Source organism: Podarcis liolepis, assembly GCF_965112155.1.
Source record: "Podarcis liolepis genome assembly, chromosome: 5".
In the NCBI taxonomy this organism is placed as follows: Eukaryota; Metazoa; Chordata; class Lepidosauria; order Squamata; family Lacertidae; genus Podarcis; species Podarcis liolepis.
Window position 1 is genome coordinate 68,227,456 of NC_139556.1, and position 14,841 is coordinate 68,242,296.

Sequence of the window (14,841 nt, forward strand, 5' to 3'; positions counted from 1 at the left end):
CATTACTGCTTTGGAAAAGTTACATTGGCTCAGCCCATTTGCATCCTTCATTTTCTACAAAACTGGCCTTGAATAGTCATCTATCGTGGGAAAGCAAACTTGGCCTTAGAGAACAGGACCAAGAGGCAAGACAAATGATAAATGAAAAGATTATCACGAAGGAGAAAATGGCTGAGGGCACCACTGCATGCTGGGTTTTTCACTTGAAATGACTGACAAAAAATCATCTTGCCTCTTCTGTGGTATTGGCCTGTTTTACTTAATTCTGCCAAACTACAATGGCCATTTTTGGTAGGGATAGCCTAGCCATGGTTAACCCAGCTTTGGTAATCTCCAAGTTGTACAACTGTAATGTGCGGTTGCCCCTGAAGATGACCTGGAAATAACAACTAGTGCAAAATGCTGTGGCTTGAATGCTGGAAGGGAAGCAGACCATGAGCACATTGCCTCTGTCTTAAAAAGAGCTACATTGGTTACCAACTGTTTTCCAGGCCCAATTCAAGGTACTTACTCTGATGTTTACAGCCCTAAATGGCTTGGGACCCAGTTATTGGCAAGAACACTTCCCAGGGTAGTTGATCAATCAATTCCCATCAAAGGGAACTCTGGGAATTGTAGCTGTGGGAGGGGAATAGGGGTCTCCAATCAACTCTTAGCATCTTTAACAAACTACAGCTTTCAGAATTATGGGGGGGAAGTCATGACTAGTGACGTTAAATTCGCGAGAATAATCTTTTGGAGAATATTCTCGAGAATATTCTTGATTAATGAGCATATTAGAGAATTTTCATTTAAAATAGGAGAATATTCATTTTAATGCATTGAAAATAATATAATTTTAATGCATTGAAAATAATATAATTTTAATGCATTGAAAATAATAAAATTTTAATGCATTGAAAATGATATAATTAGTTAATATACATGTTTATTCATGGGTAAACTTGTTCAGATGGCAACCAAAAACTGCACAGATACTAAATAAAAAATTCCTTCCAGGAGCACCTTAGAGACCAACTACTGTAAGTTTGTTATTGGTATGAGCTTTCGTGTGCATGCACACTTCTTCAGATACCTGAAGAAGTGTCTGAAAAAGTGTGCATGCACACGAAAGCTCATACCAATAACAAACTTAGTTGGTCTCTAAGGTGCTACTGGAAGGATTTTTTTTTATTTTGTTTCAACTACAGCAGACCAACACGGCTACCTACCTGTACAGATACGTTTATTCAATGGGGCAATGCAGTGAATTCACATTCTTCGATTTTTTGCACCAAACTTAAAATTGAAAATTCAACGTGAATGATTCACGTTCATCACTAAGCCTGCCACTAACCGTATATTGGGGACGATATGGGATCGAGGGGGCAACTCCCATCTCTTGCGGGGGTGCAATTAGTGCCAGCACCGTCCGTTAAGAGTTTGGGTGTAATCTTCGATACCTCCCTCTCTATGGAGTCGCAGATTACAGCTATAACAAAGGCGGCATTTTTTCACCTCCGCCAAGCTAAGCAGTTGGCCCCTTATCTCTCTCGTCCTGACCTAGCCACTGTGATCCATGCGACGGTCACCTCCAGACTGGATTATTGTAACTCGCTCTACGTGGGGCTGCCCTTGAGACTGACCCAGAAACTCCAGCGGGTGCAGAATGCCGCGGCGAGACTCCTTATGGGGTCTTCGCTGCGAGAGCACATTCATCCGGTATTATACCAGCTGCACTGGCTCCCGGTGGAGTACAGGATCAGGTTTAAGGTGCTGGTTTTAACCTTTAAAGCCCTATACGGCCTAGGACCCTCGTACCTACGGGACCGCCTCTCCTGGTATGCCCCACAGAGAAACCTACGGTCTGCAAATAATAACATCCTCAAGGTCCCAGGCCTCAGAGAGGTTAGGCTGGCCTCAACTAGAGCCAGGGCCTTCTCGGCTGCGGCTCCAAACTGGTGGAATGCTCTGTCACAAGAGACTAGGGCCCTGCGGGACCTGACATCTTTCCGCAGGGCCTGCAAGACAGAGTTGTTCCGCCAGGCTCTTGGTCAGGGCGCAGCCTGACTCCCTCCTCTGGCAACCTGCACAGAATTTTGTTTAATCGGTTGCCATCAATTTGATTTTAACTAATTTTTATAATGAAATATTTTTAGAATGTGTTATTATTTGATTGTTTATTTGATTGTTGTTAGCCGCCCTGAGCCCGGCTTTGGCTGGGGAGGGCGGGATATAAATAAAAATTATTATTATTATTATTATTATTATTATTATATTTACCATCAACTTTGAATTATAACTACGTTGTGTATGTATGAAATGTAGCTTTTAAAGTAAAAGGAATATTAAAAAACTCAGGTCCGCTACCTGAGTATGTTCTTTAATAAGCATATCTACATGGTACAGTATTTTCAGTGCAACACTAATAAAATCAATATAAAGTTTAAAATAAATGCTATTATTTCCAGAAAATAAAAGACAATGATCATTATTCATTACTTACACTGGCAATACCACAGCTTGACTTATTATTTACTAGATTTTTTTAAATGTGGGTTGTAAAACTGGTTCTTAACATTAGAATTTACAGTTTGTGGAGAATATTCTCCGGAGAATTTTCTCACCTCACATCACTAGTCACGACTGTTTAAACTGGTATCTTAGCACTTTAAACATATGATGAGAAGCTCTGCCTCACTTGCATTGTCTTTTTCAACCTGTCACTCACACTGTCACAGGCCACCAATCCAATATATTCCCCTTCTGTCAATCATTTCCCCACCCACTCTTCTGTTACAACAAATAATCAGGAAGAGTTTCAGACCCAATTATGAATGCTCCAAATCTAACATGATGCTTTTCCTTCATCAAGGATGCCTTTTTCCTCTGCTGACTATTAGGAGAACTAACTCTGAATGCCATTTCTGGAAAAGAGAAATTGTTGCTCTGGGCACTTTTGCGTTGCTGGGTCTCCTCCAATGTGTGATTCCTTGAGCAGCTTCTATTCACTTCTCTCTCTGCACACATGCCTTTCAATCACTGCAAGAGCTTCTGCAATATATAGAGCCTATTGAAGTGCAAATTGAAAAGGGTGATGGCTGAAATGTTAGAATGATATGAGGTCCAGCAGCTGGTGGCAAGGAAAGAACCTCAATTTAGGCAAAACGTGGAGGCAGAAGTCATTAAAAACAAATACAGTGGTACCTCGGTTTAAGAACAGTCTGGTTTAAGAACGATTCAGTTTACAAACTCTGCAAAACCGGAAATAGTGTCCCGTTTTGAGAAATTTACCTTGGTCTAAGAACGGAATCTGAACAGTGAAAGGGGACTGGCAGCGGGAGGCCTCATTAGGGAAAGTGCGCCTCAGTTTAAGAACGGTTTTGGTTTAAGAACGGACTTCTGGAATGGATTAAGTTCATAAAGCAAGGTACCACTGTAAATCACAAGAGTCCTGCTTGTCATGTGGCCACTGACATACTCCTGCTCTCCGATTATCATAGAATCATAGAGTTGGAATAGACCACAAGGGCCATCGAGTCCAACCCCCTGCCAAGCAGGAAACACCATCAGAGCACTCCTGACATATGGTTGTCAAGCCTCTGCTTAAAGACCTCCAAAGTAGGAGACTCCACCACACTCCTTGGCAGCCAATTCCACTGTCGAACTGCTCTTACTGTCAGGAAGTTCTTCCTAATGTTTAGGTGGAATCTTCTTTCTTGATTATTTACTGGCTCTCTCATATACCCTTTTACATTCAGGTAGGTAGCCGTGTTGGTCTGACGCAGTTGAAATAAAATAAAAAAAAATGTCCAGTAGCACCTTATAGACCAACTAAGTTTGTCCTGGTATAAGCTTTCGTGTGCATGCACACAAAAGCTTATACCAGAACAAACTTAGTCGGTCTATAAGGTGCTACTGGACAATTTATTATTATTATTTTTATACCCTTTTATGGATAGCCCATTTCCCTTCCTTTTATTTACACTAAATTTACAGGGGAATCATCATGGCTGTAATGAGGAGGAATGGTATAGGCTGATCTCCTTGTTTGCTGGTGAAGATGCATATATGGGTCAAATTGATTTCCTGGGCTTAGACATCAAATATATTTTAGGATAAGAGACTAATAGCTAATGGCCTTGCCAACAAGACACACAGAGTGATTCTTCAACCTCCTGCATGTTATGTTTTGCCTCTTGTTTGATGACACTTTACCTCATCTGCTGAAAGCAGACTTCTTACTTCTTACTTGGTGACTTCTCCTTCTTTGGAAGAAGGAGAATCTATGGAGGCAATAAAGTCTGTAACTTCTGTACCACAAGAGCAGAGAGCAAATGAGGCATGAATGCAATCCACAGTCCAGAGCCCTGCATGCTCTTTGATACATACATGGGAGTTCTTGAAAGTGCAAGCTGCTCCAATAAATGTCAATGGAAGCAGCTGTTCCATATGAGGAATGCTCCTGCAACCACTGAAATGAAAGGTGGTTGAATACCTTCAACTTTTAAGAAATCGATAGAAAGACGGGATGTCTGTAGAAGTCAAGTCATGATGCCCCCACCCCTGCTTGGAATGCCCAAACAGTGGTTCCTGGAACCCCACACCCATAATTCTCCAACAGTGGGCCTTTTAATTAATTTTATCTTCACAAATCTGACTCTAGAGGCACAGGAGAATGGAGGGGGAATATAGTTAAAAGCAGTCAGATCATTTCTTCAGGCCCAGAACAAGACTACTGATATCAATTAAAAAAAACAAATAAGCCTTTTTTTTACTTTACTTTCACTTGAATTATGTCAGTCTCCTGCTTTTTTTAATCTTAAAAAAAATCTACTTGAAGGGTCATGAGACCAGGATGTACAACCATTTTTGAACGATTTCATATCACATTTATAAATTAGAAACTTAGTCACTGTCAACTTCCCAATGTTTCCCTTGAATTTGAACTTAGAGCACCGAAGAATACTCCCTTTCTCCTAACAATTCTGTCTGATGAGATCAATTGATAAGAATAACCAACAAATGACACAGCACAGTGCATTTCTGCTCGGAAAGTGTGCAACTTTTCATAGGGAGATAAAGCAACAAAACGCCTAGTTTTATAAACTGCAGTATGTGTGTTTCAGCAACAAAAAGGAAAAAAGAGCATGGTGCTCTTCGTAGTAAATGCATCGCCTTGCAGCCTTTACCAATGTTTTTAGCAGTCATTTACAGTTAAAAGGGGGCTGCACGGCAGTATAATCCTCCTGAAAACCTTAAGGAGGGAGACTATCAAGCTCAGTTTGCTGAGGGCACCCTCAAGTCTGGAACTGGCTCTTCCAGAAGCATTTAAAAAATAAAAAAATAAACTAGAAGATGACAGTTATCAACAAAGCTGTCTGTTTCATAGGTAAAGGTAAAGGAACCAATGACAGTTAAGTCCAGTTGCAGACGACTCTGGGGTTGCAGTGCTCATCTTGCTTTACAGGCCGAGGGAGCCGACATTTGTCCACAGACAGTTTTTCCAGGTCATGTGGCCAGCATGACTAAGCTGCTTCTGGCGAAGCCAGAGCAGTGCACAGAAACACCATTTACCTTCTCGCCGGAGCGGTACCTATTTATCTACTTGCACTGTGTGCTTTCGAACTACTAGGTTGGCAGGAGCTGGGACTGAACAACAGGAGCTCACCCCGTCATGGGGCCTCGAACCGCCAACCTTCCGATTGGCAAGTCCAAGCGGCAGTGATTTAAACCAGAGCGCCACCCGTGTCCCTCTATCTGTCTCATATGAGCTGTTAAAAATAATTATCACCTGCGCTATTTAAGACAGAGCCCCGAAAATGCCTCAGGCAAGGTGACCACCCAGGAATTCTCGCCAACGACTTACCTGAGAGACCCTTCTGACAACGTCATTGCCCACACCAAGTCCCTGCACAAAGGAGCGGACTGCAATGAAGGCCCTGGTTGCCTTCAGTTTCAGGTCTCTTGGAACCTCTCCAAAGGGCTTGTGCTGCTCAGAGTGCTTCACCATGCAGTCCACATACTCATCTGGAAGGTAGTACTGAGGATTCATCAGCTTGAAGAGCCGTTCTAGCAGGCGAATCCAAAACTCATTGAGAGCCTCTTCTAGGTTGATGTTGGAACCCCGGTAATAGCGCCGCAGCTCACTATACAAGTCTTTGAAAACCTTTGAGTTCTGGGTGTATAGATCTCCGTACATACTGGGAAATGTGTCATAAAGGGCCTTCTCAGACTTATTCAACAAGTCCTGGAAATAACCTGCAAACAGAAAAAGTACGGGGAACAAATCAGTGTGAAAATCGGAAATTTCCAGAAATATTGAAAGAAGGGCCATTCAAATAGGATGCTTCAAATTATATTTGGATTAGCCTATTACACTATTAGCATATAGTAGATATTCTCCAATGTATTTGTATTTTCTTCAGGCACGGAAAAGGAAACATTAATTGTAATCTGCTCACTTATTTCCAACCCTATGTAGATGCAAATTTTCCTATCTGCAAAAGAGTATTTTCCAAAAGGCCAGTGTCCAAAATGCATTTCTACAACATTCCCGTGCGTCGGCAAATCAAAGCACCATATTTTCTCTGGGTTAAAGTACAGCTGGAAACCAGCCACAGATCCCGGTTTGGCAAAAACTGATGGACAAATTCATCAATGTGAAATGTGATGAAACATATTTCATGGACATTTTAGGGTGGTGGCAAAAGGCACCAGTGAAATTTAAATGCAATCACACTTCTTCTGACTGTTTAATCCCTAAGGATAATATATGCAAATCACTGTGTAAATCAGTATGACAAAAGGCTGACAGGATTAAAAGATGCTAAAAGCTTCTTTTCCATGCCATTGCTCCTGAGAGGAACTCATGTGCAAAAGCTAACAATCCTATTTAAGAGAATATACAAAAAAATTAACATGTGCAGGGAAATAGTCCAAACAGTTCTTAAAATCTTAATACTTGCTCTCAATTTTAATAAGACACGAAAAAGCGCTTGACACCTTACAAAACATTCACTTTCAAGTGAAATGGCACAGCGGACATTTAACTGCTGCATTATTGCCAATCTCATAATTAACAAAAGAGAGCAAATGTTACATCTTTTCAGAGTATTTTGCTACGGTGCTGTTGACATTTAGGCTGAGGCAGTATTTCCTTTCAAAACACACTGGAATAGTGCACATTGTGGCCAGGAATAGTAAGTCATTAAAAGTCCAATGAAATGCTCTTGTTAGAACATCACGGTGCAGTACTTCAAATATAAGTGGGAAACAACCATGCAAGAATTTGTCTAAATTCCATGTATTTCACCAGTGAAAAAGAGGGTCTTCGCCAGTTTTGGTGCCCTGATTGCACAATGATATAAAGCCAGGCCTACATTAGGGCTGGGGAATATATCAATACATTGTCCAAAACCAGTTTGAAGTCCACATTGTGATATCAGTTTCATAGTTTTTGAGCTGGCAATCTATTGCGAATCACGATATATGTGTTGGTGTGCTTTGCAAAAATCACATTGTGGGAAAAACTGTGAAGCCGGCAAATGCCTCTACATAGCTCCATCCTTATTTCAGACATTGTAATATATCACGAAGTTGAAAACCAGATATCACTCAGTCCTACTGTTTGCCTCTACATAGTTCCATCCTTATTTCAGACATCGTGATATACTGACATCAGTATAAACATCAGTATATCACAATGTTGGTACAACGCGATGTTGAAAACTCAGATATTGCCCAGCCCTGGTCTACATGTTCGTTAGTATGGAAACGTGAAGCCGTTATCCTGTTACATGGATAAATATGAAGGTGGAAGAGGAGGCAATATTTTGGTATATTACTGACCTCCTACTATTTTTCTTTCCCTATTCCTTTCCTTCTCCTGTTTACAAGCAATTCAATAGTGTTGCAAGCCAGCTGTTTCAGAGCTTCTATAATTTTGTGCAAATATACAACCCGAGACCTGTGTAAATAACATATTTCCTAAAAGTAATGCATCAAAAGCCATTTGTGCAGAGGTGCCTATATTATCTAGACAGGTTACAATAAAATATTCTAAACTCATTTGTGTAACTCAATCCTAGGGGCACAAGGCTAGTAGCTATCCTATATTCACTAATGGAATACACATGGTAGTTTCTGACTGGGGGAAAAATGTCTGAGTCCAGAGCACTCGCAGAACCTTTTAATTAGGTCCCCAAAGTGCACCTGACTAATAGCCAAGTTAGCACAGGAAGGAAATAAAACTACCTGTAATAAAAACACGAGAAGCAAACAGAACAGGAGAAATGTGTGATGATAATAAGCAAGAAGTCAGCAATTTGGGTATATTCCTTACTGAAAAAACCAAGAAGCACAAGTTGGTTTATTGACTAAAGGACAGAAAGATTTAAAGGGTTATTTCAAGCATGCATATCTCAGCATTCAGTGCCTTGCAGCTGAACACATGGATTATTTTTACAGGAAAGTGTTGTTTTCAGGTACATCAAGTGATTAAGAAAGTATTATGATGTTTGATTTATGGTGGTTGTTTTACATGCAGCCATTCACAAGTCATCACTTGGTATTGCAGTCATCAAGCCTGAAGACACTCACAATATGCATGATGATATCAGCTTAAAACACAAGTGCGCAGATGGCATGTGTTATAAATAAGGATGGGTGGACCCACACAAATTCGCTTTGGCATTAATTCAAAGTAACCACATTGACTTCAGAGACATCCTCTGAAATCCAGAAAACTGAATAAAATTGTGCTTGGATCAGCCTCTACTCTGGCATACAATGACATCATCAGCATCTGGTCGGGTCTAGAGGCATCAGTCCTTGCCACAGCACTCATGGGGCAGTCTCTGAAACCCCTACCTCATAACCATACTTACTGGAGGCAAGGGGAGAATGGCAGAGTGTGGGGAGATTCATTACAAGTAATGAAATTTCTAGAAGAGAATGAACCCTGTGTGGTTCAGAAATGCTTGGAGCAACGGGAATGCAAACTGCATGCTGTGTTGTAAGAAAATCAGTGGTGAAGACCCTCTTTCTGACTGTGAACATGGCAGTAGGTACAACTATCTCCAGATCCTAGCAATGTCACTACCATGTGCAAGGGAATCATTACAATTCGGACCACAACCACATCTATATATCCTAAAATCTGGTCCAGTTGATGGTAGACTTCTCAAATACAGTATGTAAATCCTGTCTTGGTGAAGCTTGCCTCCATCTTTAACAAACAAATGAAGATTAGTAGCACAGGTGTGAGTAAGTAAAATTTACAAATTGAACTCACATTAAAAACCGTAATGTGCTTGAAGCACTTTTTACATAAATTATTTTTCTAATTCTGAAATAGCTTTGTAAGCTGCTGGGTCAGCATTGTATTTCCTCCTTTCTGAAAACATCAAGAGTTCTGGTACCTCTTGCAGTTAGATATTTATCAAAATGCCAATATTTAAAAAATGAACTTTTGTGAATGCTGACAATTTGTAATTGCTACAAAAGGGGGTGAAACCTGGGAGAGGCAAGTTCTATCTGATGATGCTGTGTACACGGAAAATGCTTATTTTGAAAAGGATAATCTTACTGAGAATCCTGGTGCTCCTTAAAACTACTTACATGTTCTATTTACATTGGAAGAAGCCGGAAAATAAGCAGTCTTACAGATGCAAGCAGGAAAACTAATTTCCAGTTGTCACCAAAGTACAGGCTGTAAATTCAGATCTCCAAGAGCACTCTAATGTACTTCTCCTAAGCAAATTCTTCTATTAACCCAAGGGACCAATTTTAAATATGCAGATACTAATTCCTAGAGTCATATCCTCCCTCAAGCAACCTTCACAAGACCATGAACATTTCAGAGTTTACAGCGCCACTCTGAGTTAGCCGCCTTCTCCTGCTGTTAGATGATAGACTGTTTCTCTGCTTAAAGGCACTTTTCCTTTGCATCAGCTCAAGCAGAGTTGCTCAAAAAAGGTGTGCTGTGAAGCCCTTTGAGCAAAACCTTGGGATCTTTTCAACAGCACAACAAACTGACTGCTGCTTTTGATTAATTTTATTGTTCTCCTGGGCTTTACTGCTTTATAAAATACTGTGATACTGAATTCTTCCAGAGGTTTTTACAAGGAAAGGTGTCTTATAGGTATTTTAACTGAAACATTAAAAATAGTATCATATACCCCTGTATGGCAGGATAAATATGCAGCACTGTTTATCTTTCATTCTGTCCAGTAGTAAGCTACTGAATTAAAGCACCTTTTCTTAAAGTTATTTGCTAACTATTTGAATTCAGTTTTGTTTAGGCTTAGCTTTGTTGACTCTTATTCCTATTTTCCATGTGCCATAACAGGAGAAAAATGGTTGCATATTGGTACCATGCCCGGTTTGCAAGACATATTTCTGTTTACTGTTGACAGAGTTAATACTGAGCTCTTTGGACCGTTGATGTAAACTAGTATAACAATTCTCACGTTGTTATTGGGGTCTAACTACATACAATATTAACTGTGTTACTGCAATCATATCAGTGTTTTATATTTATTTAATAGTAAGTTCTCATTTTCCTCCAGTTTTTATTGGGATTGTAGTATATGGGGAGGAGAGACCATACCCTTGGCTCCCCAACTATAATCTCCATGAAAATTACCCCCCAACTACCATTAGTGACAGGGTAAAAAAACTCTCATTTGTGCCAATATACTGTACTCCCAAATGCTGTGTTCTTCCCATCCCTGTCAAATGCAGTCCTGATCCCCCTACATGATTACTATCAAAAGTGATTGGTAGAAACATATTTAGCATCACGTCTAATGTGGCCCTGACATTCCTATAACTTTGATGAACTATATAAATTAAGGTTACCAGATGCCCCCTTTTCCCGGGGACAGTCCCCGGATTTACAAATCAGTCCCCATACAAAATCCATTGAAAAGTGTCCCCGGATTGATAAAAATCTGGTAACCTTAATACAAATATTTATGCCAAAAAACAAAAACAAAACCCAAACCCACCAGAAACTGCAGCTGGTGGGTTGCAGGGCTGGTGGCATACAAAAGGGAAAACAGAATCTGAAACTGAAGCTCAAGTTAAACATGTTTTGAGCAAATTAGAACTGAACATGAAAATAAAATAAAAGCAAATTAGATGCCACCCACAAATATGTAGATTGCAGTGAAAAGCACTTTAGGTGGAGGTGCTTTTCAGCAGGAAAAAGAAAGTTTGTTCTACCCATTCCCTACCAATTCAGGGAGGGCAAACATAAAAGTATAAAAGTAGGGCAAACATAAATAGGCAGGGGCCTTAGGAACTTGGGACAGCTCCAACACCCATCTAGATGGATGGGTGGCTTTCCTTCTTGTTTCCCTTTGAAGTGTAAGTTTCTTAAGACCTCTATATATTAACACAAAGAAGCTATGGTAAATGCAGATGCACTGCATGTGTCACCTGTCACCTGAAGTGAAGGGTCACTTGTGGCATCACTGGTTTCTAACTTAAGTAGAGAGGTCCAGGAGGCTGGGAAGCAGCATCCAAATGGAACTTGCAAAGGAACTGACAAGGATGGATGGACAAACCGCACCCCTGCTTCTATTTCGGTGTCTAGCTCCAATGATGCTTAGAGTAGTTGTAGTACTGGGAGACTGAATGCGAGTTCTGGAATCTCTATTTAGAAATGTGTTTTTGTTAAATAATGTGGTTTGTTTTCTCCTGATACTTATTTGCTTCTCTCTTGAAAGCCCCGTTGAAAGTGTGTGTGCACAGCCGTCTTCATAATGTCAAGAAGTCCTTGGGAATATTTGAGCCTCCTAGAAAAATACGATAGAGGGTTCTTGACAGTGAGAAAAATCAGATGCTTAAGCATTAGTGGATGCTTTAGCTGAATCTGTTGGCTTAATGAGCAATGAATGCACATGAACCACTAGTTGGTAGTTTATCCAAAGACGGTTTTTCAGGCATGCCTGCTGCTATTAAATAACTCATCAACTCTTTCTCCATGGTATTCTCAGCTAAAGAGCTTGCTATGAGTGAATCTGATTGGCACCCAATCCCCATACTAAACAAAATTACTTTATTTCAAAGAACTTCCTTACAAATAACTTGCACATCTGTTTCTTTGGTGTTGATGCCGTAACGTAGGCAAGGTTAACACAGAGTTCAATACTTTAACAGACATTTTATTAGCCTACTGAAAACAGTGCCGTTTTGCAGGTTTGAACCTTGCAGAGTTCTTGGAATATGCTGGTCCAATAAAATACATCTGATTCTCTATTTTGTATAGCATATCCCTGAGACAAGCGTCCCACAGAAAAGATATTTCTATTTTGTTTACGTCCATTGGGAATTACATATGCTAGCTGAAAGAACCTTTACATTGTCTATGGGTCTGAAAAATACTAAAATCAGTGTTGACTGTCAGTGGCTCTGTTAGTGTTGGGTAAGGCCTTATGGTTGGTTTGTGCATCGTGGTAAGCTGTGCAAATGGGCTGGCTCCTTGAGAGCAGCTCGTACCCACTTTGCTCCTCCATAGTCCTTTGCGCTTAGTATGGCATGGCAGCTAAGCCACAGTTTGGCACAGCGTGTCATCTGAATTTGGGATTGTGACTTAAGTTTTCTCTTCCTGAAACACAATCTGCAGCCAAGAAAACATAGAGAAATTTAAAATTCAACTGAAACAATGAAATAAGCCAGTCAATGTCCCAATTTTGTCTATGTCATAACATATACATTAGCCAGTTCAGAAAGGTCATTATTCGCTCACTATCTAAAATAATTAGAATATTTGCATTTTAAACTAATTTTGTTATAGATGCAGTTTAGGATTACCTACTTAACAGCTTTTCGTATTTATTATGTCATGTCACGTGACACCTGCTTATACCAAGAAAAGAAAGAGTGAGAGTTAAAACATGAAATTACTGGATTTTCTGACTGGTTTATGAGGAATTAATTTGGATCAAGGAACTTACTGTAGACAAGGTTTTCAAAGCCATTTCTCAAGCTCCACATAAAGCTGTTGTTATATTGAGCAATTCTGCTCTAAGCACATTCTATAAATGGGCAGCGCCATTCTTAAATGTTAGGAGCTTAGCAACAAATTCTGCTCTAGAAAGCTCAGCGTGGGATTTTCCAAGGCTGCTAACTCAGCAAAACAAGCCTACTTCCTTTTTACACAATGGCAGGTACTTCTCATTGCTAGATGTTACAGTCTGAATTCCATTTAATGCTATCAGCTTCTGATTTTTTGATCTTCTGTTTATATACATCACATGGTTTCATTATTGGCTTGCTGTCCTTAGAGTTCACTGTTTTTGCATTCATCTGAATTGCAAAATGTCTTCTTGGTGGCAGGCAAATACCTTTAAATTGTCCCAGGCTTTTCACATCTGAGGAGTTTTGATATTTTGGTTGCTTTATTCTTTGCTATTTTAGTGATTGCCCTGGTTTTATTATTTTATTGCTTTTATTTTGTGAACTGCACTTCTAATTATTTATTGAAGGATACTATAAATATTTATTAAATAATAACTAAATGGAAAGTGATACCCAACAATATGATAGCCATACTCATGAGTAACACTGGATATTATCTGAATTCTGCACTCCCTGACCCCTTATAAAAATGCTATAATTGTTCATTCTGATGGCATAGATTTAAAATTGCCCAACCTTGCTTTTAACAGTTCAGTAAAATAAAAACGGTGAACTGGTAACAGTTATTTGTCAGTTTGTCTTAAGACTGTTTGTGTCAGAGTGGTCTAACTCTCTAGAGAACATCAAACTGCAAATACGATACAGAATTCAGCTGATTTCTGAAAAGAAGTGTCTACAAAGAAAAGCAGAGCAGAAAGATATCAAATGCTGTATCACTGTTTCTCGGTTCAAAATGAATGGAACTCTTTCAGAAATGGATGGATGCCAAGGAAGGTTTTCTATCCAAGACTACCGCAGTGAAAGAGACAAGAGTGAAATATACTTCACATCAGTATTGCTATCATATCTCAATAATCTTTGGTTTATAAGAATGTGAGGAGGAAGTGTAGAGTGTGAGGTGCCCTATATAATATTAACAAAGCAGAAAGAAACATGCAGCTCTTCCTTTTTTGTAGTTTTCAAAACTCCCTTGGAAAGATAGCTACATCAGCATGAAGCATATTTGAAGTCAGTGTTTATCATCTTAAATTCCAATGCCCTGTTGTGTCCAACACATTTCTCATAACAGGCTTTCATGCTACAGCAGAAGAAATTATGGAGGCAAAAGAATAAAAATAAAAAATAAACGTAAGCCTTTTGAAAATCAAATTGTGTCTTTTTTGTACATTTGTGTGGCAACCAGCCATTCACTTTTAGTGAAAATGTAACAAACCCTGTTGGATCACACCAGGACCTTATTTTCAACAACGGTCGGTCAGATGCTTCCATAAAACTCACAAGCGTTCATTTCATTTCATTTCATTTTTCAATAGCTATACCACCTTTCTATGCCACTGTATTCGAGGCATTTTACAACCCACAGAACTGCCAAAATATACAAGGATCATGTTGTCATTCTATAGCACATTAAATCTATCTATAATAATTCAAATGAAACTAAAAACAAATTTACAACATTCAAAAATCCATTTCCAGGCAGGAACTACCATTGGGCAGAATGGGACAAACACTTCATTTTAAAGCAACTAAAACTGGGTATCCCGAAAAGGCAGTGAATAGTTAATTATTTAATGTATTGTCAAGTAAGGAGGAGCACTTTGGGGATTTTATGCTTCAGGTGTGTGAATAACCTGGCCAGCCCTGGGCACTATGCACCTTGATGGGAATGTGTGTGATGTGCAGCAAAATGTCTTGAGCTGGCCTTGTCCTTTT

At 39.6% G+C, this 14,841-nt stretch overlaps 1 protein-coding gene across 1 annotated transcript in view; it reads right to left on the reverse strand.

The window, feature by feature from the left end:
• Positions 1-14,841, reverse strand: part of GPC1 (glypican 1) — a 192,522-nt gene that overhangs the window by 21,661 nt on the left and 156,020 nt on the right. The window contains exon 3 of the mRNA XM_083506480.1: positions 5,849-6,240. Within this exon, the coding sequence (XP_083362606.1) occupies positions 5,849-6,240 (392 nt within the window). The remainder of the gene's footprint in view (positions 1-5,848; positions 6,241-14,841) is intronic.